This window comes from Bidens hawaiensis, unplaced genomic scaffold, assembly GCF_021521415.1.
Source record: "Bidens hawaiensis isolate Kalapana, Puna unplaced genomic scaffold, B.hawaiensis_p1.1 tig00036884_1, whole genome shotgun sequence".
Lineage (NCBI taxonomy): Eukaryota > Viridiplantae > Streptophyta > Magnoliopsida > Asterales > Asteraceae > Bidens > Bidens hawaiensis.
The window spans coordinates 34,601-59,872 of NW_027496449.1; the positions used below are offsets into that span (position 1 = coordinate 34,601).

The window sequence follows — 25,272 nt, forward strand, 5'->3', positions numbered from 1 at the left end:
TTAATGTTTATTGATTAACTTACACACCAAACAATCGAGTCTCCTAGTCGGTCCATGCTTCTAGCCAAAACTGACTAAGAATTCCCAACATCATTTTCGGCATTCCTTCTTTCAAGTTCAGCCTGTCTAGTTAGGTTCTCCTCATGGCATTTTTGGAATAGTCTCATAAGATTGAAAGGATTTGAGTAGCTGCCCATATATAAAACACACATAATTAGTTATTCGAAAATTTGATTTTACTCTAAATAGTTATTCGAAAGCTACCTTGTTCGAAAGGGCATCTGGCAGGGTCTTCACCAAAATATAAGGCCAACCCATCAGCAGATTTACCCTGTAATGTAAACAATTAATATGGATTATAATGTTAATCCAAAAGGCAACTTTCTTACAAATTATAATAAAAGAAAATCATCTGTGAAAGGAACTTAAGAGCCTATTTTATAATCTTATAATGGTAAAATGTATTGAGATTTACCACGACACAATAGTAACTTGTAACATTTGTCATTTCGGCCTCGGCATGCTTAATGAACTGCTTCAATGTCTGACAACGTCATGGAAGGAATGAAAAAAACACAATGTAATGATATATTATCATGTAGTCTTTATAGCAAGTTTACTTACCGTGTGAAAACTTGCAGATATAGGGCCGTCGTTTGCACACGCGTCTAGTTCTTGCTTCACTTTTCTTAGTCCAATGCTAAGGGCCAGCATTTCTTCTGCTAAAGTCTTCAATTGTATCTGCAATTTAACGCATTCATAAGTCATCTACTAACAAGTCTATGCAAAAAACAGATTAGTTTAAACCTTTGTTGCAGCTTCTAGGCTAACAAGATCATCTGGGAATTCTAAAAGAGCTGGTGATTTGTTGGCAAGAAGCTGTACAATATAAAAATGTTTATTTAGTATGAATCGTAAATAGAAATTGTTAACTATTAGGGGCTGTTGTACCTTGCAGAGATAATGCATTAAGGTCATCCTGCTGTTTGAAGCGCGTGTATCTGTCAATTTCAAAAGACTATCCAACTTGAAACCAACTGCTGCACCTGCAGATTCCGGATCACATTAGATAAATACGTATGATCTATCACTTAAGACGGATTTAGTGATGTTATTACCTCTAGAAGCTCCTGGATATAATGTATTCCCCAAATATAATATTTTCTTCATAACTTCCTTAAATTTGACAGACTTACAGACCTGATAAACCAACAACAGAACTCGATCAGGTACAAATTATAAAAAAAATAGGATCATAGCATTAGTTTATAACAATGTAACACCTCGTCACACGCAGCTTTTACAGTATTTAAATTATTCTTGAATTCTGCAAGCTGATAAGAAGTCGGATTGAGATAAAATATAAAGGACCAGAACATGTAAGAATTAGCAGGCACATCACAAACCTGAGAATTAAACTGAAATATGAACAAAAATATATTTAACTTTGCCTCTATACGTGGCACCTTCATTAGCTCCATAAAAGACTGCAATACAGTTAAATTCTTGGGTGTTAGAAGGCATGATCATATAACCAAAACTATTAAATAAATTTTCATTTGTGATAATAAAAGACTAAGGGGGTGTTTGGGATTCCTTATTTTACTTCCTTATAGCTTTTCATTAAGTTAATAAGTTATAAAAGTGTAACTTATGGAACTTAACATAAGCAATCTCAAACACCTTATTACTTCTCAAAAAGTTTATAAGTTATAAGTTGGTGAAAATAAGCAATCTCAAACACCCCCTAAATTACAATCTTTTTCCTTTAAACATAGCCAAATTATGAATTGGCTCCTTTAAAGTGTTCATTTACACTCGTTGTCGTTTATATAGCAAAGTGCCTCCTATTTAGTCATTTAACTTAACGTCCATTAAATTAACGAGTTAAGTGGCAGCATGTGCTAGCTCATGTAAGAATAGTTACCTTGAGTTGCTCCATCTCTTCTTTTGTAGGACAGAATTTGAGAATAGTTTCTACTTGTTCAGCATCTAAAAGTGTGTCATCTATAGCCAAAATTGCTTCCTAATTATCCATATTCAGAGGAATTTGTAATTATCATTAAACCTCATGCAAATTTAAAGTAATTATCCAAATTGAGAGATACCCACACTTACCACCATACCAGGAGGTGGCATTTTAACCTTTGTAAGCATGATATCCGTGATACTGGCCCTCAGATAAATACAAGCATGCAAATTGCATATATAATTTTGACTAGCAACATTCATTATTGTTACAACAAATTATATATATATACCTTTGTCTTCGCGGTGACTCACTTAAGCATTTTGGACACTCACAACCGCTACAACAAGATCGATCCTCTGGGGCTCTGTTATGAATAAGTGCCTTGAATTCTGATACATCAAGTTCTGGCGGACTAGAATTCAATAGCATAACATCATCAATATTGAAAGTTAATCTTGAAACGGTTCATTAAGAAAGTTGAAGGGGCTAAGTGAAAGAATTTTAGTAAAGTTTATTTTGGTACGTTTATTTAGTATGGTAAAAATAAACTAGTTATTTAGTTTCCTAGAATGAGTTGTCTTGTTTTGCAAGTTGTTAGTTTAGTATAAATAGATGGTTAGGGTTTATGTAATTTGTAAAAGTCAATAATTATAATAAAACAGAGAAATAGTCGATCTTGGTTGAGATCAAATATTGTGTTCTTGGGCTTGATTTCCAACAATCAATAGTAGTTAGAATACATGGTATACATACATGCATGCATGCATTGCAATTTAAAGAAATAAAACTATGATTTTGACTAGCAAGATTGATTAGAATGAAACAAGAAAATATAGAAAGAAACCAAAGACGAATGATGGTTACCTTCGTCTTTGTAGTTCCTCCCACAAGCTTCCTCCAGGTGTTGGCGGTGGGGGAGGTGCACGTGAACCTCCAGGTGATGGCCATGGGGGAGGTGCACATCCTAGCGGTGGTGGTGGGGGGATGCACCTCCTGGAAGCGGCGGGGGTGGGAGAGGTGCACACAATCCTCCAGGTGGTGGCGGTGGGGGAGGTGCAGGTGCACCTCCACTAAATGGCTGCACCTCCACTAAATGGTGGGGCTTCATACATTGGAGTTAATTTCAAAATTAGACAAGGGATGCAAATTTTGGATGTGAAATTAATGTGCGTGTAGGAGATCCACCAACAATTAATGTTGAAATTTATCAACCAGAATTTCAATTTCTCTTTTAAACTTCATCCACCAATATAATTAACAGAATACATGCTAAAAAAGGAAGTTTAGTGATGAGGTGGGGTTTAATCCTCTTATATAACGTACCAAGTAGGGCTGTTCAAAAAGCTCGCGGCTCGTGGTTCGCTCGAAAAAAGCTCGGCTTGAAAAAAGCTCGAACAAAAACGGCTCGGCTCGGCTCGGTTTCGAATCGAGCCTAGCCCGAGCCATGGTCGACTCGGCTCGTGGCTCGGTGGTTATATATATATAATTAATAATGTATATATATGTATATATTAATTATTATATATTTATCTCTTATATATGGACTTGATTTGAACATCTATCTATTTGGCTAAATTTTTTTTGCATATGGTTTATTAAATTAAATATTATATATGTTAAGTTAAGCTATTAAGTTTAAAATTTGCATTATTTTTTTGCATTTCGAGCCAATTCGAATTGAGCCGAGCTGGCTCGTTTTAAAACCGAGCCGAACTCGAGCTCAGGTTTTCAGCTCGATTTTGAATTCGAGCTCGAGCCGAGCCAACTGGATCAAAATTTGAGCCGAGCCCGAGACAGCTCTGGTTCGAGCTCAACTCGGCTCGTGAACACCCCTAGTACCAAGGCTTGTTTTAAACCACATCTTAACATTTATTAACTAAACATTATATCTACAATACTCAAGACTTGAGAACACCCATTAAAGTGTTTTCAAGTGGCATCTTTAAAAGATGTGTATGGTATAATATTTTCAGTGGTTCGTTAACAAAAGGGGATCCCACCATTCTCACATGGGGGCTGGGTGGTAAGGTGGTTATGGTGTAAAATAGGAGGTCAAGAGTTCAATTCATGTAAAGTATAACATTTAGCCGTTCAAAAATCCAAAGCAGACTCCCGGGGAGATTTACATAGTTAAATCATAATATGTATCGATTAAACAATTTGGGACAAAACTACATTAGACCCGATTAGGATGATGAGCATGAAACCATACATTATACATGGTTGTCTCAATGTTCTTGATCGAAGGTCTAAATCGAACTAAAATGTTGAGGCAATTTTCAAAAACTCTATGATATGGCCCCTCCTCTGTTACCCGAGTTTGAGACCGGCAATAATAAACTAATAAGTTTGTAGTTGGCGGAGTTAAAATATTTATTTTTTTAATTATTATTTTTGTGTGTATATATATTTAAATGAAATTTACTCTTCTTGTTTTATTTGATATAAACTGTTTAATTAGACTTTCATAATCAATTAATAATAAAGTTTATAAAAAAAACTTTTTTCAAAAGACATATAAGCAAGTCTTAAATAATCAGAAAAAATAATTAAGAACAAAATTAACAAGTTAAAATATACATTCTTATAACTGTGTTCATTTTTATTCAATATTAAGGATATTCAATTTTGGTTTTCATGATTTCATTTTATATAAAATTGGTCATTTAAAACTAAATGAAAATAACGCAATAATTGTGCGTATAATTATATAATCAGTAAGTTATTTTAACATGAATAAAACTATAATAGTAAAGATATATATAATAAGAAACATAATCAAATACATTTTATTCTTAACATGAAAACAGTGAGAACCAATTTGTTGTTATTTTTATGTTTATTTTTATAGGTGTTTGTTGTTATTTTTTGTTCGTATTTGCTAGTTTTCGATTATGAGACGATAAGTATTTCCTGATTTATATTTTGTTATTATTATTAGATTTTTTTCTTTTGCTATTATAAGTATTTGTTGGTATTTGCTGTTATTATTTTGTTCTTGATTTTTATTATTTTGTTGTATTTTTTAGGTTTTTTTATTTGTTATTATAAATCATGTTTATGTAGATTGGTATTGTAGTTGGTATTGTTTCTTACGTTCTCATTTTTTTATAAATTATTATTATTTCCTACGTTCTCATGTTAAGATTAAAATGCACATGAACCTTCCCCTATATAATAATATGTTTAATTATTAAGGATGATATGCATGATCCATGACATGAGCCTTTCCTATTAATTTGTGGCCCATCAATAAGTATTAATATACAATAAAGGCCCATTTCAAAAACCGAGATACATAACCTATATTTTGATGAAGGCCCTAAAATTTGAAGGCCTAAAGCAAATGTATTGCCAATATTCTATATTAGTTTTAGGATTGTGTATGTCTTTATATTTTCTTAGAATTGATGTAATACGTACCTTAGTACATTTATTTTGTATCATGTTATGTAAACTTGGAGAAATTGGGAACCCTATATAAAGGGACACTTAACCCATTTCTCCAACAATCTTTGTGAAAAAACCCTTTGCAAAATATACTTTCCATATACTAAAAACTCTCACTTCCTCCCTCCCTTTCCTAGCTCACGGCCACCATTCCTACACCACAAGATCCGAGATCTCGGTCCTTGCTAGTTGTTCCCACCAACTAGTAGAGAGGTTGATCCAAGACAACTGGTTCTTAGTTTGTTGTGTTGTTTGATCCGGTCACGGGACCTGCAATTGGTATCAGAGATTTCGGGCTCTACTAGTTGTAAATCTTGGGTCACAACCTTGGATTTTGGTCTTGTGTGTGTGAAAAGACGGATTTTCAAGAAAATAAGTGGGTTCGTGTTCATAAGTTCTTAAAATTTTCAAGAAAATAAAGTTTGTTTATCTTCAAAAATGATAAAGTTTGGTTGAAAAGTTGATTTTTTGGAGCTTGAATTCTCAAAGTTGGTGTTTGTGTTGGTACATGTGAAAGAATACTTCAGAAATTGTGATAATCATGCAAATGGGTATGTTTGAGAAATGTTTTGGAAAGTTGGTTGGTGACATTCTTCTTTTAGTTTAAAGAAAATTCGAATACATTTGGATTGGTCGAATACTTTATCCAGACTCGATTACAACTCACTAACTCGAATACACTGATTTCACTCGATTACAAAGCTTTGATTCTCATACAATCATTCTCATTTGATTACAAGTGTGAAAATCGATTAGAAAGCATGTTCGATTCCATTTGGCCCATTCGAATACACTTGGGCCACTCGAATACACTTGGGTCACTCGCATACACTTGGGCCATTCGATTACAACTTCCCGATTCGCATACAAAGCCTCATTCGATTACACTTGCCCACTCGCATACAAAGTTCATTCGATTACATAAGTCTCATTCGCTTACATCTCTCCTGTTCGATTACAATCTTGATTCGATTACAAGTGCACCACTCGAATACAATCATTGACTCGCATACTTTCATTCCATTCGCATACATTGTCCCAATTCGAATACACTGTTCCCACTCGCATACAACTCTCTGTTTCGATTACAATACCTCAATTCAAATAGAATTGTTAAATTCGAATACATCTTTGTTGTCCATTTTTCTAAGTCAATTGTATTTTAATCAAAACTGATTTAAATACATTTTCATTAGATTACATTACACTTAGTTTTTAAGCAGTTTTTGTTTCAAGAGTATTTTTACAAAAAAAAAAGTAATTTGGCAGGAAATTTTTTCTTGAACGAATTTTTTCCTGAATACTCCTCATAAGTGAGACTTCATTCTTGAAAATTTTGGCGAAAATATTTATTTTTGGATATATTTCGGTGATTTTTGGCAGGAAAATCGGAAAAAAAATTTCTTAAACGAAATTTTGCGGGGATATTCCTAATGTATTGGGTACTCTTCCCTTAAATTTTGTTGACATATTTTCCGGCCGACTGTTTACGCGTTTCGGCTAGCCGAGGGGGAGAAAACGAGTAATTTAAGGAGGAGTTTATTAGTGATACATGTCTTGCAATTCTAAGCTTGAAGGAAGTCTCAACATGAGGGAAGGCCAAAAGGACATGTTAAAAGAAGAATTCAACATGTTTAAACATACTTAAGAAGAATAGGTTGCCTCTCTCGTCAACAGATTTGAGTCACTCGTTACTAAATTGAGAAGTGCCGGTATCACAAATAAATTGTCTGAGATTAACATGAAGTTGTTGCATTCACTGCCTTAAACATGGAACAACAGTGTGATTACCATCAGGAGAACGACAAACCTGGATACCTTAACACTCTCAGAGTTGACTTCTACCATCAAGTTTTGGTGCAAAGAAAATAAAGATGAGACAAGTGTTGTGGGTGTAAGCAGTCAAGCAAGTCCTATCATCCCCAAGTGTGCTGTAGGTGGAAGTAGTCAAGCTAGCACCTCGTCAAGCTCCACTGATGGGATTCCTACACCTGCCTCACTCATTTCCTAGGTACACAAACTTTGCACAAAAGATTGTATTGATAAAGTTTTTCACTATAGAAACCACAATGCTAAAATTCTAGAACAAATAGATAGCATTAAAGTTCAGAATGAAGATCTTAAAAAGGCTGCAAAGATTTACACTACTAGGATTAACAATCATGGTAATGATATGACAAAAGTTAGGGAAAAGGTCACTGTTGCCACAAATTTAGCCCAACGTCATGAAAATCATGTAATTGAACTAAACGCTAAAATTTCCAAATTAGAGATTGAGTTAACCGAATAGAAAATTGCCATAGAAAACTTTGAGTTAGTTTCCGAAAAGCTGAACAAACTAATTGGGTCACAAATGGAGTTAAGAATAAAGACATGAATAAGCTATGATAGTTCTACAGTTTCACCTCCTTTTAATGTTAACTATACAAGTTTTCCTCACTTTAGTTTTAACTCACCACCATAGGAATAAATGGTCTATGGTATTGGTCATGTGCCAATTTCAAAGACATTTGTTCCTGCTGCTCCCAAGACTGTTGATTCAGTTGTTCCTTCAGATAGTCCCAATGGTAGTTCATCTTCTTCAGTAGTTTGTGTAAAAAGAAAGTGGGTCGGTGAAAAGGCCTGTTGAGGTGAACATAACTAGTTGTTCATCATCAAGTTGTGAGACTGAGGATAATTCAACTAAAAGAAAAGTGTTTGAAAATGACAATCAACCGAGTACTTCATGTAAATACGTGCCACCAAATAAAATATCATTTTCACAAACAACTAATCAATCACAAAATCCTCAGTCATACAACTGTTTTGATAACAACTACTATGGTAATTATCAACAAAATTTTGTTGATCCATATTACACTAATGTTTTTGATGATCGGGGTCAATCATCATATGTGTTTTATAATCATGTTCCTTTTCACGGATCACCTTTCCCACCACACCAACCATTTTATAGTTCTGATGAGTTTTATTGTGCTCCTAGGAGAAAATGTTGTTTTGTTTGTGGTCATTCTTCTCACCTTTCAAGACATTGCAAACACTGGTTCAAGCAACAACTTGATATTCAAAGGCGGCTTAGTCAGTCCCCGAAAGGTGCTTTTAGTAGCCCAGATTCAATGACTGATCAACCCGATAGCGAAGCCAGTGAAGTGGATGTAAGATCCAAAGTCAATAAAGTAAAACTCAAGAGAAAACCATTTTCTAAAACTAGAAAGGATAAAATCAAAAAGGATCCTAAGACTGAAAACTCTGAGGATTCACCAAAAACAGTTTTAAAATTCAGAAAACAAAAGTCCAAAATTGTCAAAAACCAAGGAACAAGTTTGTGCTTGGACTCCTAAGGACTATTCTTCAAGCGATGAGTCGCCAAGAAATAATTGTTTTCAAGAAATAAAATCAAGTTTTGTCGATTTATTGCCGACTTTCCCGAGACAACTAAGTCTCGGGAACCCAAGTCTATTTAAACGCTTAGTGTATGTAGGGTCAATCAGGGAGGACTATCAAGGGTATTCGGTACTTATATAGTGGTTGCACCCTAAATATGATGGAAGACGAACCATTGCTATTTGATGCTAAACCATTCGATGGCGGATTCGAGTCTTTCATAAGCGACATGGGAGAACTACAAGGAAAGGGAAGTGTTTCATACTTTGTGCTTCAACAATGCCAACCTTGTTCAAATGGATCAACCATAACTTGTCGAGCCTTTCTCAAGTGATGGATCAAGCATCAACTGCTGGGTTTCGGTATGAATCTCTTCAACTTTGTTATATGATGTGATAATACATGTTTAGGATAGTCAATCTGACAACAGCTTTTTTGACCTTTTCACTAAAGCCATTGTTTTATTTTGATTAAAACAGCTTATCTATCTTTTTGTATATAAAATTATAAATATTTTTCAAACATGTCACAATTTTAGAGAGAGAAATGAGTTAAGTATAACTCACCAAAAAGATTTTACCTTCGTTAAGAAAAACAAAATTGAGTCAATTGACTAACCAAAAATATTTTATATTATTAACTTATTTAAAAAAATCAGGAAAAGATTCAAAAATATATTCTCTCATTTAGAGGGAGCTCTTGCTTAGAGGGAGTCGGATAATTAAAAATTATAAAATCTTGAGAAATCGATCCGACCTTTGGAAAATGATAAGAAAGTGTCTTTAGTGATCCTAGCACATGAAAAGAGTAGATCAAAAGCCAACAAGATCATTGCTTGATGTGTAGATAGGCTTGACAAACGAATAAGTGTCATAGTGATATAAACTTAAATACTCGCCTATGTTAGTGGTTACACTCTTATGAAGCGGTTGCCGACTCCAAGTAAGTCATATTGATGAAGGCAAAAATCCTAATAGTCAGTCATACACGAGCCCGTTAGTGATTGGTCACAAAATGAAAACTTATTTCTTGCTTTAGATTCTAATACTGAAAAATCAAAAATTATTAAAGCAGAAAAACTGCAAAATGCTTAAAAATATTCAAATCAACAACAAAAATGTTGATAATTTATCAAACAAAAGGGGTATATTAAAACTATGTGACGTGGGGCAAACAAGTAAGACCTAAACACTTTATATGAAGGCTTGTAAGTCCGGATGGCATGTAAGTCCATGGTTCAACCTTTAATATTGTTTGAAAGAAAAATTTTGCAAAAAGTCTTTATAAGCTCAAATGTTTTGATCAATCATTAGGGGGTCGGAGTCAATTCGTGGTGATACTGATGAACATAAACTATGCCTGAGGTATGATGGAGTTTGTAATTTGTCGGATTAAAGGGGGACCACATAAGTATTGCGCCTAATTCATACCTTAACGTATCACGGTGACATCAAAATACTTGTTAAGTTTAAAGTGGACAAAATATATATACAATCGACTTTGGGTTCTTGGCATAATAATATCCAAATAGAAGTGTGATCTAGAACATTATCGATCAATGTGATTCCATGTTGTGATCTTTCTCGCAAAAATATTAAAGTCATTAGAAAATTATGTAAATATTATTGTTATATAATATTAAATTCATCTTTACGCCTATCTTTTTCATTTTTCTTGATTTATTTTATGTTTCAACTTCAAAATATTATGTGTGTGTGTATATATATATATTAGAAATATTATAATATATGAAAAATCCAAAAAGATTTTAAGTTTTTATGTATTTGTACATATTTTGTTAAACCTTTGTTTTATTCAAAATCATGTGTTTTGTTGTCAAGGCCGTTTATGCAAAGTTCGTTGGAAACCTGGGACTTAAATAAATCATTTACAAGTTGAGGACTGAAATTGATATTTTATGAAAAGTCAAAATAAAATAAAATTTCAGAGTTATTCTGTAAATACTTCAAACCAATGGCATGTTTTGAAAAAGAAAATTCTTCTTTGACCCTCGATGGGTCTGTGAACGAATCTTATTCGCTCTAAGTTTTGTGTAGATCAAGATCAAGTGTCGTGGGCTGCAGAGACTGAAGTTGCCGATGCTGAAGCGCTTAAAAGAAAACGAGAACGTGACAGTTGACGGTTAAACCTAAAAAATAGTTGATCGTGTCTGAAGATCAGTCGAAGGACAAAGCAAAGAAACAAGTCGGCACAAGAAAGTCAACAAAAGAAAATTAGATGTCGAGCCTCCCGCATTTGATGTTTCTAAAATTTGTTGCTGCCGATTCTTCCCAGGAAATAAGAGTGAAGTTCAAGTCTTCAAGATCGGAAAATAAAGAATAGTCAAGATCCAATCTCGTTCAAGCTCTTGGATCAAGACAAGTACTAGATTTTGAGAAATAAAGACGAAGCAAGGAACTTGATGAAGGCTTCTGGACATACTCAATCCTAGAGGGAGATTGTAGGGCCAATATTCTATATTAGTTTTAGGATTGTGTATGTCTTTACATTTTCTTAGAGTCGGTGTAATACGTACATCAGTATGTTTATTTTGTATCATGTTATGTAAACTTGGAGAAATGGGGGACCCTATATAAAGGGTCACTTAGCCAATTTCTCCAACAACCTTTGTGAAAAACCCTTTGCAAAATATACTTTCCATATACTTAAAACTCTCTCTTCCTCCATCCCTCTCCTAGATCACGGCCACCATTCATACACCACAAGATCCGAGAGCTCAGTCCTTGCTAGTTTTTTTCGCCAACTAGTAGAGAGGTTGATCCAAGACAACTAGTTTTTAGTTTGTTGTGTTGTTTGGTCCGGTCATGAGACCTACAGCAAATCCTTATTTGGCTGGCCCACGGGCCATGCCTGACATTTTATCTAATTATGTAGTTCAAAATTATGTCCATTATTTTGAAATGCCTATGAGTTTTCCTCTTTATGGTTAGGACTGGTTACACTACAATGTATTCTTGTCTCACGATCGTTGTACTACACTCATTCTTTATTCACCGAATGATTAAACTCTTATCGAATTAGTTTATGCAGTCTTCCATGTCCCTTTCATTCGAGAGTAAATTAGCAACATGTCCCTTTCATTCGAGAGTAAATTAACAGGGGTTGATTAAACCATACCATATAGTGTTTCTTAACCCTACCACACACTTACATGAAGTGAATTTACTTTGTTTTATTTTCATGTATGTACTAAGGGTTTGTTGGACACACTGAATTAAAAACGCAGCAACACGATAAATAGTTTTATGAGAACTCCCAACGACTTTTCTCTTGTATATTAATAGAGAGCAAAACATTTTAATCACACTTTACAATTACCCTAGACCATCTATTTGTACTAGAGAACTATATTTATTATACTCAAATACTTATCTCAATTGTAATCTAATACTAACATTATCTCTTCTAATTAAATCAAACTAGATAACTAACACATTAAAATACTAATAATTAAATAAGACAGATGTACAGAAAATTGTCCTTCATATTTGTACCCAATTTCAGCGTTTGTCCTTTATCTTTAAAATCGACTTAATTTGTACTTATACGCTTTTAAATGCTACAACTTTTGTCCTTTGGCCCTATCCCAATTAATTTTATCGTTAAACATGGTCATGTGTCTTACGAGGGAAAATTGGTCTTTATACCTACTTATTTAAAAACATTCAAAGAATCAAACTAAAAGAATATATAAAACTCTATGCATAAAAAATACAGAAAAAATATTTTAACTCCATTTCTCTCTTTCTTCAACATCGTTCACCACCTTCCCTAAACCATCGGCCAACCACCAACCAGGCAAACACACCAAAAACCTCCCTCGTTACCTCACCAACCAGTCAAACACACCAAAAACCTCCCTCGTTACCTCACAATACATATCACATCATATGCCAATATGATGGATTGTGATGTCATCTCCGGCGGCTCTCATCAGATGTAATAACTTTAAAAACAAGTTTATGCGAGGATCACACTTACTGATTTGAATATGTTGCAGCTGTTAATGGCAGACCGATGACCTATGATGTATAAGAATTTATACATCTTTTCAGCACTAAAATATCTCTATATAAACGTAATTTTGACAAATATATTAGAATAAATAAGCACTAATGTTTATAATCTCTTTCTATTGGTAAATATAGCCCTAAAGAATAAAACTAGCTGATATACGAAGAAAAACTGAGATAAACGGTGAAACATACTCAGCACACCCCATGGTGAATCAAGGCATGGTCATGTCTAGAGTTTACGAAGTAAAGACAAAACTCAGGAAGACAAAACATGGTCATGTTAACCTAAACACACCCATGTTATTAAGAATAAGAGGAAAATACAAAATAGAAAGTTATGAAGCTTAACACGGTCGTGCCTTCCCAAAATACGCCCCTGTATTCAGTATAAGAGAAAATGACAAATTTTGGATTGTAGTGGACTCACCATGGTCGTACCTTGATTAACACAGTAGTGCCTTCCCTTGTTGTACGACCTAATGATGAGCATTAAATGCTACTTGACAAAAAAAGTCACCATGGTCGTGTTTTGCTTAGCACGGCCGTGTTTTGGGCACTTGATCAGCGTATAATTTGAATTCATCCCCATCATTCAAAACACCTTCCAACCTTATTTACTCCACTTCAACCACCTCTTTTCACCACCATTAATAAGGGAATTATCCCATCCATCCAACCCTTAAAGATTAAGGACATTAAGCTCTTTGAAGAGGTCACTAGCATCAAATATTGGTCATTCAAATTAATCAGATTGTTTTAATTTGATCATGTTTTTATATATCACTTTGATGATTAACATTATGTTTATTATTGGCTAAACTTTCATATTATCATCTTGGTTTATAATGAATGTTAATTAAACTTTAGTAATGTTAGTTAAACATGTGATCGGTTTTTAATAAGTAATGGTTATGTTGCAATTATCACTTGATGAGAAATGTTAAATAACTCTTAAAAGATACCCCAAGTGCCAAGCTTGACGATAAGCCGAGAAATTGCTAGTATTGTGAGGCCTTGGCGAGCCTTAAAATACACACAAAGTTCCGAGCTTGAAGATAAGTCGGGGACCTTCCACTCTTGTAAGGGATTGGTTATTAAATTAAGAATCTTCAAATGTTCCGCCAAGTTCCGAGCTTGATGATAAGTCGATGAATCGGCATTCTTTTGAGGGTTTGGTTGGGGAAAAATATGAATCCTTATATTGACATGGACCAAGTGGAATGTTAGTAGTAATTAACCGGTTTAGAATGGGAATCATCAACAATGTTTGTGAAAGCGGATTGTTAATATTCATCCACTAAAATCGGTTAACTGCTCGTTAAGTGAGTGTGTAACATAACCTAGTTATTACATGACTTCTATAATTGTCCTAGAGTTGTGTGGATTAAGATTTGGTATTCAAGGTTAATCCTTTACGACTCAACTAATCTTAATTGATATTTTATGAATAATACAAAGATTATTTTTACTAAAGTATCAAGGACAATTCACTTAGTAATTTAAGGGATTGTCTCATCTTCAAAGTGAGTTATTTTACAAATATTTATCATAAACCACTCGCTTACATAAAATGATGTTTTAGTGGAGATCATGAAGTTACGCATATCTTTTTCTTTATTATTATGGAATAACATGATTTAGGAATAAGGTGCTATTCTCACTTTTAATTACCATAGCAAGCTCATATCACATGTTTACTAATTCGTTGTTAAACCAAAGTTAAGAGGAGTTTGGACCAAGATGATACACTTTTATCTTTGATCTTCCATCTAAAATTATAAAAGCATAAAAAGATTATCTTCTGATTTATGTTTTTAATTTCATTTTCGAAAACTTTCCTGTTAAACCAAAGCCAATATGATATTCACTTCCGGTTAAAATAAATACAACAATTTAGTAGTAAAAATCAAACAAGTGTGTTCATAGATTGATACTTGGTACTTACATATACTATACTACATGTATGATAGGTACACTTGCCTATTTGTATGTGGTTTAGTTAAGATAATAATTATTTTTATAAATTAAAAACTAGACATTGTGTAAACATAACTTTTGAAAACTTAACACCTTTTTTATACCTATCCACACTGCATCAACCTACCTCCTTAACCTATTGTTTGTTGCTTCATTCGTCGGAATTAAATGCTTCGATTAGGTTTTTTAGCCATAAATTTTATCGGATTGGTATCGTAAAGTCATCAGATTCACTGCTAATAAATTGTAAATTTAGGGACTAGAGCTTGAATGTTTGTTTTAGATTTGAAGTTCCAAAACTGCACTCAAAAGTGACGGCGGCGCTGCTAGGGTTCCGATGGATTCTGCCACGGTAACAGCGATGACATCGAGGGTTTGGTTCTCCGGCAACTAGAAGTACCGATTCATGGCGATTGAGCTATGATTTAGGTCCGATCTATTCTTGAGGGTTTGTGTTTATATTGGGAATATATGTAAATGTTACAATTAAGAATGAACTATATGTAAATTAGTTTATTAATGGTAAATTTGTCATTTAGTTAGTTAAATTAAATGAAATAGGGAGATATGTAATTTATGTGGTTTAGAGAGGGGAGATATGTAATTATATGTTTAACATTGAGGAAATATGTAATGTGAGAAATTAGGGAGGAGATATATATAATGCCAAAAAAATAATAAATTATATATTTGGAGGTTCATTATTACATCTCTAAATCTTTTATCTATTTAGAATATAGAATATAGGATATTGGATTGATTTAGATAGTTTTAACATCTTAAATATATATAAACGAAACCTTTAAAAGCTACTGGTTGCTCTCTAACTTTTTAAATCGGGTTATAAGATCTCATTTATTTGTGAAACCCTTTCAGAATTCCTATGTATACTATTAAATTTCTTAAAATAAACAAAATAAAATCCAAAAAATATATAAATATTATAAAAAAATAATGTAAAACAACCACCGAAATATAGGGATAAAAACAATTTTTCTATAATTTTTCTCTAAATTTTAATACTTATATAATTGAGAGTCCAACGGGAGTGGAGTTAATCGTAACTTATAGTGATTAGAGCATTCCCGGTCCATTCCCTACCATATATATCATATAATTACACTAAAATTCACTGTATTTTCTCTCTCCTGTTTAATTAAATAATATTTTTTTATACCTTTATCATTATCTTTTCTCTCTATTTCACTCACAACTACTTTTAAAAAATATTGAAATATTATATAGTATGAACGTGAAACCCAAAATTTAACTTTTTCATATAACATTTTCTCTCTCATCTACTCACAACTACTCATCTATAATATATATAAACGAAGATTCAAAAATCCTAGGTGTCGCGATGTGGTCGCTCCCCCCTTTTTTGGAGTCACCAGATTTGCTTGATTTTTAAATGGAGGTTTCTCATCATTTGACCCGAATTTATGGGTATGGATCTTACCAAACCCAGATATTCCTTAAACGGGTTATAACATCTCATTAAATAAAAAATTATTCTCACCAAATTATTGATGTAAAAATCCTATAAAATAGGATATACTAAAATTAATATCTTATTTATTTTAAAAAAGATATATATTATTTAAATTAAAAAACCAATTCTATAGTAAAAATAAACGGGTCTTGGGTCTCATCAAACCATAGTATATTATTAACTTTCATAAATATTATTTATAATTAAAAAAAAACAATTTTATAGTAAAAAAATAAACAGGTCTTGGGTCTCATCAAAAGCATATAGCTTTTAAACCGGGTTATAATATCTCATGTGAAACAATTTATCATCAAACCATAAGTATATTATTAACTTTGATACAATAAAAAAATATAAATTCAAAAAATATATAAATATTAAAACAAACAATATAAAACAACCCCGTAATACGGGAGATAAAAACTAGTAACCAATATACCATATGATTTACAAAACCCCCTCACACAAATATATAGAATAGGCTGAGAATGCTCTTAGGGGTATTTTTTTGGTTTAATGTAGACACACGAATTATTAGTTTATTGTTTAATTAATAAGTAATAAGGAAATCAATAAGCTCCGGTTCACGAAACCAAAACCTTTAATCTTGAAATCAATTACTTCAATCTAACTTCACATATATGCTGACAACATTCTTTCCTTGAATTGCAAGTAGCTTAAAGATGTTATAATTCTAATCAAGAAAATTAGTTAAATGGACAATAACAAATAGAGCATAAACAATAAAGAAAAATTAAACAGGGCATGTATTTAAATATAACTTTGTCTTCTTTTTGTTGGAAAGTTTGTGATATGTTATTCGGAAAAGTAAAAGATAAGTAAATCACAAAATAATAAAATAGATCCACTGATTTCGTGGATTTCTGAAAAAGAATCACATTCCAGCTTTTTCCTTGTTATAAGTAACATCAAGGCTGTTATCTTAATCTTAAAGAGGTAATTGAAAAGAAAAATATGATGAAAGTACTTGAACACGAGCATCCAATGAAATTTATTAACTATGCGATGGGTGTGTAAGACCAATCACGGGGATGCCATATTATATGTGTGGGGCCAATGAAGATGAGAGTTGCAACTTTGCTCTTCATGAATGGTGTACTCGACTGCCAAGAAAAATAGACAACCACCCATGTCACCCACAACATACCCTCATTTTAACGTCAAACTTTCCAAGAATGTTTTTCCACATATTTAACTGTGGGGTTTGTCTCTTACCTTGTAATGGATATGATTATGGTTGCATTAGGTGTAGCTACTATGTTGACGTTACTTGTGGATTTGTACCTAGAAAAATCACACATAAATCTCACCCGGATCATCTTCTTTCATTAGTTAAGGTGAATTTCTCACTTAAAAAATGTCTTATGTGTCTCTTAACCGTACATTTCGAGCAATATTTGTGTGGAAGTTATCGGTGGAATTTCTGTTGCGACGCTTGTGATGTATATATACATCTAGAGTGTGCCTTGTTGTTGCCTAAGTCAATCAGGCACCCTTATGATATACATCCCATGAATTTGAGTTACCTCCCAATTGAAAATCATAAAAGTGAATACTTTTGTGAAATTTGCGAGCACAAATTGAATCCTCATTCTTGTTTCTATCATTGTGATGCGTGTGCTCAGTCGATGCATTCGGCTTGTGCTCCTTTAATACTTCGGTGCGAAACATAGACACATTCCGATTATATATAAAAGTAACATTTATAGGTTTTCTAATGTGAAGTTTGGGAGCATATATAAGAATGATGATCACCCACATCCTCTCTCATTTTCCCAGGGGATTGAGAGTGATGGTGAATGCAATATGTGTGGTCGGAAACTACACTACCGGATGATACTTAAGTGTCTCAAGTGTGGGTTTGCAATTCATTACTACTGTTGTAGACACTTGAACAGTCAAGTCCCAGATCGATAATCAAACACGATATAAACAAATAGCTCTTGTTTATTAATCATAAAATCTAACACAAAAAACTGATTACAACTCTCAAACCCTAACTCGGTTTGACTCTTGATGAACCCTAACTCGGTTACATCCCGTGTTTGTCTCTAGATGAACCCTAACTCGGTTGCACCTCACACCACACAATCTGTAATGTCTAACCATGACATTTATATAGGACTAAACTAACTTGTTATCAAAGACATTACCTATAATAATTACAATACAATTAGGAAACATAACCACTATGACTGACTTGTCAATATTGGTCCCTCAAGTTCACCGACTTGTGACTTAGAGTCCGAAATTACTTTCAACAATCACCCCCTAATTTATGACTCGAAATAGGTGGCTCTTCAACTCCGAGCATGTCTCTTTTTCCCTGTTTGATTTGACCCATGAACTTGACCTTCTCGGTTTTCACAACCATATCGGTCTTGATCTCCCTGAAACTTTTCTTGATCCATAGATGTGTTCTTCGGCTCCCCCGAACTCGACTACCTCTGTGACCATGTCCCCGACCATTCACTCGGTCGTATGAAAACGCATAACCACTCCTTTGGCTGCAATCCCGGTCATCTAATCGAACGAACATCAATCTTTATTGATTTTCTTTTGTTCCAGAATCAAAACACGAGCACATCTTTCAAATCAAACCTTGGTTAAAAACATAACTCGTTTAACCTTGATCATGACTTTGATCAAACACCGTAAACACGTCTTGATCACAAAATCTCAGCCCGTCAACGACCCTTGTCTCGATTGCGAACCCTTGCCTTGATTATTCAATCACAGCCACAAATACCTCTAAAAAATTGAACCGTTGCAAAACCAACTTGTTTCACGGATAGCTCAAATCTTATGCAAAAAACTTTAATTGCAAAAAGTATATTCTATATTTTCTTTCTTTCGTAGCCTGTGCAAATATAAATTGATGTCCACAAACAATTCTTGACTTTTATTGCCTTCCTTCTTTATTTAGTACAGTTGCGAAAATTGGAGATCTCACGCGGTAACGTAAATCCCGTCTCTCTTGCTAAACCTTATCAGAGGAAGCCTTTATTCTCCTACCGCTACCGCTAGACAGGGTGAGCCGCCACCACAGGTCTCCACGATTTAGAAACCCAACTTGGTTCCGATATGCGCCAGTGACAGATTCTCCTCAAGCCACTACTCGCCGCTGACCGATTATCAATTTCTTGAACTTGGCTCTGATACCAATTCAAGTCCCAGATCGATAATCAAACACGATATAAACAAATAACTCTTGTTTATTAATCAGAAAATCTAACACAAAAAACTGATTACAACTCTCAAACCCTAACTCGGTTTGACTCTTGATGAACCCTAACTCGGTTACATCCCGTGTTTGTCTCTAGATGAACCCTAACTCGGTTGCACCTCACACCACACAATTTGTAATGTCTAACCACAGTGGCGGATCCATAAATTTTTTTTAGGTGGTTCCCTCTTAATTTATAAGGTGGTTCCTACGCGTCTTCTATATATCCGTACACTATTATTTCGAAACTCGGGTGGTTCCGGGGAACCACCGTTTGTATGCTGGATCCGCCCCTGTCTAACCATGACATGTTTATATAGGACTAACCTAACTTGCTATCAAAGACATTACCTATAATAATTACAATACAATTATGAAACATAACCACTATGACTAACTTGTCAATATTGGTCCTTCAAGTTCACCAACTTGTGACTTAGAGTCCGAAATTAGTTCCAACAAACAGAACTTGAAGTTTGTTGTTTCTTTCCCACATGCTTCAAAACCTGAGTTGTCTATTTATTCAATTTCACTGTGCATATACGTATAACATCACTATTTTCATATGTACTTCTTTCTTTTATGTATAAATAATGTAATAAATACTTGGGTTTGGCCGTGTACCTATTATAGCAGAGAGACCGGTAATCGCTATAGAGATCCTTGTTAGATCTCGTCGTTTTCCGTGTAAGGTGTATGTTAACGATGGTGTCTATGAATGCTTTGGAGAGTACGGCTAATTTTGAGAGAGAGAACTTTTGTTAATTTAATTCTTGAAATGTTTTAAAATACCAATTTGCCCATAATGATAAAAATTAACTGAGTTAGGGCCAAAGACAACAGGTGCGGTATTTAGAAACGTAAAGTACAAATTAAGTCGATTTTGAAGATAAATGACAATCATTGAAATTGGATACAAACATAAATGACAATATCTGTAATTTGATCATTAATTAAACTAAACTTGCACTAATCCATTCAACTTTCTTTTAACTCGTTTCAAGATTAACATTTAACAGGGTCGTCATCCGTCAAAATACATTCATATAATACATTACATGGTTTTCAAGAAAATTTTGAAAGTATGGACCCTAAAATTTTGACTTAATATAAATCAAATACTGGAAAATGTCAGGTTATTACAATCTGGAAAAGAAATACTGTAAAACTATAAATATGATTATGAGTAGCAAGATTCATATATTTTTTACAAAAAATAAAAAATAAAAAATTGAATGAAACAAGTAAATACAGAAACCAAATAAGAATGATGCCTGCCTTTGTATCTTTAGTTCCTCCCACAAGCTTCCTTGCAAAGCCCTAGTTATCTCATCCCAGTGCAATGGCTTTAAGTTAGATTTTATACACTCCAGGTCCTCCACACCACGCCCTCTACCCGGTCGCCACCTAGTCGACCAGGTGGAGATGGAGGGCCACCTGGAGCCACGTCCACGTGCTCCAGGTGGTGGTGGAGATCCTACTGGTCCTCCAAGTAATGGAGGAGGAGCACGTGCTCCAGGCGTGGGGGAGGTGTTGGTGCATGACCACCAAGCGGCGGAGGTGGTGCATTGGAGATTGAGGGCGGGGTAGGCAAGCATCAACTACTTGGAGGTGTCGGTGGAGTTGAATCAGGTGAGGATGGTAGTGAAAAAGTTGGAGTAGCAGGCAGAGACGGTGGTGACACAACATATGCATATCCTTCTTGGCTTTCTTTTCTTTTAAGTTCATCGCGTTCGAGGTTCTCCTTATGACATTTTTGGAATAGTCTCACAAAATTAAAAAGGATCTGAGTAGCTGCACAACCAATAAGCATGCACACGGGTCGGAAATGATTGTGTTTAGACTCATTCATGATGTTACTCTATATAACTATATGCAAGGTACCTTGTTCAAAAGTGCAACGGTCAGGGTCTTCACCAAAATATAGAGCCAATGCATGCTGACCCTTACTCTGTGACAGCGAGATAACACGAATCTCATATTAAAAAACAACTTACACTATTTTCAATCAATTTCTGTTTCAGAGAACACACATTTAAGATTCGACATTTTAAGGGCCTGGCCCGTTACTGGTTTAAGGGGTTGAAAGTATGTTCCCCAAAATAGAAACTGACTTAAAGTATGTTTCTTTTCCCTTCAATGTGCCTTAAATTTAAGAGACGTACCACAGCGGTATAGTGATTTGTAACACTTGTTAATTCCTCTTCGGCATGGTCAATGAAGCCCTTCAATGTCTAACAATGCAACAAAACCTTAATCAGAATTTTGTAGTCCTAAACATGGAAACATAGTTCTAAAAGTCCCAGGTTTAGGCCTGCATAAGCGTCCCACTAGCCTTAAGCATCGCAAATTCTTTGATTCGCAGCATATAAGTAAATCAACACATTTCAAAAAATTTCATTGACCGACAATTGACCCATTAACTCTTGCTTAACGTCTTGAAGAACACTGCTTCGAATTTAATAAAGGTGTCATTTTTTACCCGTTTATTTATGAATGAGTCAACTTGGGTGTGCTTAATCTCAAACGGGTCAAATTAACAAAAAAAAAACATAATATTCATGGTTTACCTACCACGAGAAAACCTGCAGATACAGGGCCATCATTTGCTGATGCATCAAGTTCTTGCTTGAGTTTTTTCATTCCATTGCTAAGGGCTACCATTTGTTCTTCTAAACCTTTCAATTCTATCTGCATGTTAAAAAAGCCTTTGATGCACAATCGATGATAATAAATTGTATGTAAAATTAATTTAAAAATCAAACCTTTGATGCAGCTTCTAAGCTTGCAAGATCCTCATGAAAATCTAAAAGACCTGGTGACTTGTTGGTAAGAAGCTGTACAAGTGAAAAGAAATGTAAAACTGGTTCAGCAACTTATTTACAAAGTTCGTGTTTGGGTTACACAAAATCAACTGTCCGGTAGGGATGGGCACAAAACCGAAATAACCGAACCCACTAAAAAAACAACCATTTGGTTTCAAGTTTTTTAAAAAACCGATGATTCATTTTGGATTTGCTATCAACCAAAAACTGAAAAAACCAAACTGACCAATTGGAACCAAACTGAACCGTAAAAACCGATTTGGAGTAAAATTATAAGAAACTAATAAAAGATTTGGCCCAAAAATCTTAGCTCAAAGGTGTAATAATCAACTAATTATAACTTACGTCCACGTTTCAGGACGAAACTCATTATAACTAATTATAAGCCCAAATTGTCCTGGTTAATTCTTTTTTTTCTGAGAAAAGGAACACTGTAACTAGCAACATAAGAGGCTGTGATCATACCTTGCAGAGATAATGCATTAAAGTCGCACTGCTGTCTGATGCTCGTGTATCAGTCAATTTCAAAAGAGTATCCAACTTGAAACCAATTGCAGCACCTGCAATTATTTGATAACATGAACAAACATATATTATTAAATACATATGATCTTTTTTCTTAACACGGGTTTAGTGATGTTATTACCTCTAGCAGTTCCTTGATTTAATGTGTTCCCCAAATACAATATTCTCTTCATAACTTCCTTCAATTTCACGGACTGCCTAATCTAATAGACCAACAACATAACTGAATTTGTAAACTAAACAAATATAAAAGCATTATCAATAAACTAGGAGCACCTCATTACATGTAGACTTTACAATGTTTAGACAATTTCTTAACTCTGCAAGCTGAAACAATGGCTACAGTGAGATGATCATAAAATGAACAACAATCAGAACATGAACCGCAAACCTGAGAATGAAATTGAATTGTGAACATCAAAGCATCGAACTTTGACTCAATACGTGGCACCTTCATTAGCTCCAGGAAATACTACAAGATAATTCACTAAAAATGTAATAAATGGATTAAAAAATAAATAAAAATGAGTAAATAAAAATCTTATTATTTTGATACTCACCTGTTCGCATTGACCCAGTCTATCCTGATCACCTGTGTAGTTCTGAACAGTCACGATGCAGAAGATCAATACATAAATAAAAGAATCAGCTTTTTTACCAACAAAAATACTTCAAATAAAAAAAACATCTAATAAATTACGGATTCACCTTGAGTATCTCCATCTCTTCTTTCGTAGGACAAATTTTGAGAAGATTTTCTACTTGATCTATGATCGAGTCATCCATATCCAAAATCGCATCCTGCAAATGCATATGCAAAACTTCAATCATAATATAACACTTTAAAAGATGGGTGCGTCTACAAGTGACAATATCAAACATTTCACACGTCTAACAGAGAAACCGAACTAAATGCAAAACAAATTAGAACTGATATCTATTATATACACTTACAACAACATAGGGAAGCCGTAGCTTAACATCTGAAAGCATGAATTCCGTGATATCTGCCCTCACTGGATCAATCTACAATAAGAAGTAGAAACTTTCAAGTAAGCACGCGTTGTCGATGACTTTATTGTTGACTATATTACATTACCAGTTGAACTTTTTCAGGTATTGAACTAAAAGCCCTTCTCTTCTCCGCCTCTTTCGAACAAGCTGTCTTTGGGGACGTATTGGCGAAGAGTTGCTCCAGTTCTGATATATCAATATCCGGTGGCGGCCTAGAATTAATTCAAAGTTGAATATCATTATTAGTAAGAATGTGTGTGTGTATGAATGTATTTATGTAGATAAGTACCTCTGAGGCTGCAACTCCTCCCACAAGCTTCCTTCTAATGCCTTATTTACTTTGTTCCAATGCAATGGCTTTAAGCTGCGTCTTACGACTGCTGTGGTTCCTACACGTTCAGGTGATGTAACAGGTGTAGGTGGAGGTGTACGCATAGGTGTAGGATCATCATCCAACGGTAGCGGTGCTTCATCCTTTGGTGGTGGTGGTGAATCTGAGCGTGGAGCCTCAGCTTGAGCTTGTGACTGACTTGAAGAAGGAGCATCTACTGATTTTAATCAACAATCATAATCAGGCATATATCATATAGAATAATAATAATAATAATAATAATAATAATAATAATAATAATAATAATAATAATAATAATATTAATGAAAATTGGATTTTAATGATCCAAACGATCACCAATATATAGGCCGATAATAAATCATACTTAGTTACTTACGAAAGATAATCCTAACTTTCGGTTTTGTAGCCAAGAGCAATCCCGGTCAAGGGTCAGCGAAAACAAGTTAGGGCTTTAGGCCTCCAAATCCAAAAAAACATTATATATAGATATATAATAATAGGTAAAGTAAACTCAAAGTAATGTATTGGCGTTTGTTTGCTACTAAAGCATAGGTCTTGAGTTCAAAACTTGTAATAAGCAAAAAAAAAATAATAATAATCTTATCAATTGTCATGAAAAGGTCCCAAAATCTTATTTTGATTTATGTCTCCACATTCGTTGAGCCGGCCCTGATCCCAGTAGCATGATTATCATAGATTATAAATCAAATGTGACATAAGTGTAATATCTTTGATGATTACGCAAAGCTCTTGGCAACAAAAGTTCAATGTAAATATGGATTGTTATCGGCCGGCCAATAGTTAGGATTATCAAATTTGAATTTCCTAATAATATGTATAAGAATATATATAACAACATTGGCATAATAATAATGATAATGATAATGATAATGATAATTAAGGTGCGTGCGTGCGTACCGAAAACCCTTTCGGGTGAGTTTTTATCAGGGTTGTTGTCGCGGCGTTTACTGTAAAGGAAGCTTCTGAACATGGCCAT

General features: G+C 34.1%; 2 protein-coding genes across 2 annotated transcripts; both read right to left on the reverse strand.

The window, feature by feature from the left end:
* Positions 1 to 241: 241 nt before the first annotated feature.
* Positions 242 to 3,080, reverse strand: LOC143588916 (formin-like protein 17). The gene is made up of 11 exons (XM_077069809.1): positions 2,998 to 3,080; positions 2,262 to 2,384; positions 2,119 to 2,176; positions 1,928 to 2,026; positions 1,284 to 1,418; positions 1,119 to 1,200; positions 952 to 1,046; positions 808 to 879; positions 625 to 741; positions 476 to 544; positions 242 to 331 (listed from the first exon to the last, which is right to left on the reverse strand). Exons 1-11 carry the CDS (start codon positions 3,078 to 3,080, stop codon positions 242 to 244), a joined length of 1,023 nt encoding a protein of 340 aa, XP_076925924.1.
* Positions 3,081 to 21,156: 18,076 nt separating this feature from the next.
* On the reverse strand, positions 21,157 to 25,272 carry LOC143588913 (putative formin-like protein 15b). Its single transcript, XM_077069805.1, has 15 exons — positions 25,194 to 25,272; positions 24,213 to 24,471; positions 24,009 to 24,135; positions 23,864 to 23,935; positions 23,618 to 23,710; positions 23,470 to 23,511; positions 23,229 to 23,381; positions 23,031 to 23,112; positions 22,850 to 22,944; positions 22,325 to 22,396; positions 22,134 to 22,250; positions 21,725 to 21,793; positions 21,557 to 21,574; positions 21,444 to 21,510; positions 21,157 to 21,353 (listed from the first exon to the last, which is right to left on the reverse strand). The coding sequence occupies exons 1-15, from the start codon at positions 25,270 to 25,272 to the stop codon at positions 21,157 to 21,159; spliced, it is 1,542 nt and encodes a 513-aa protein (XP_076925920.1).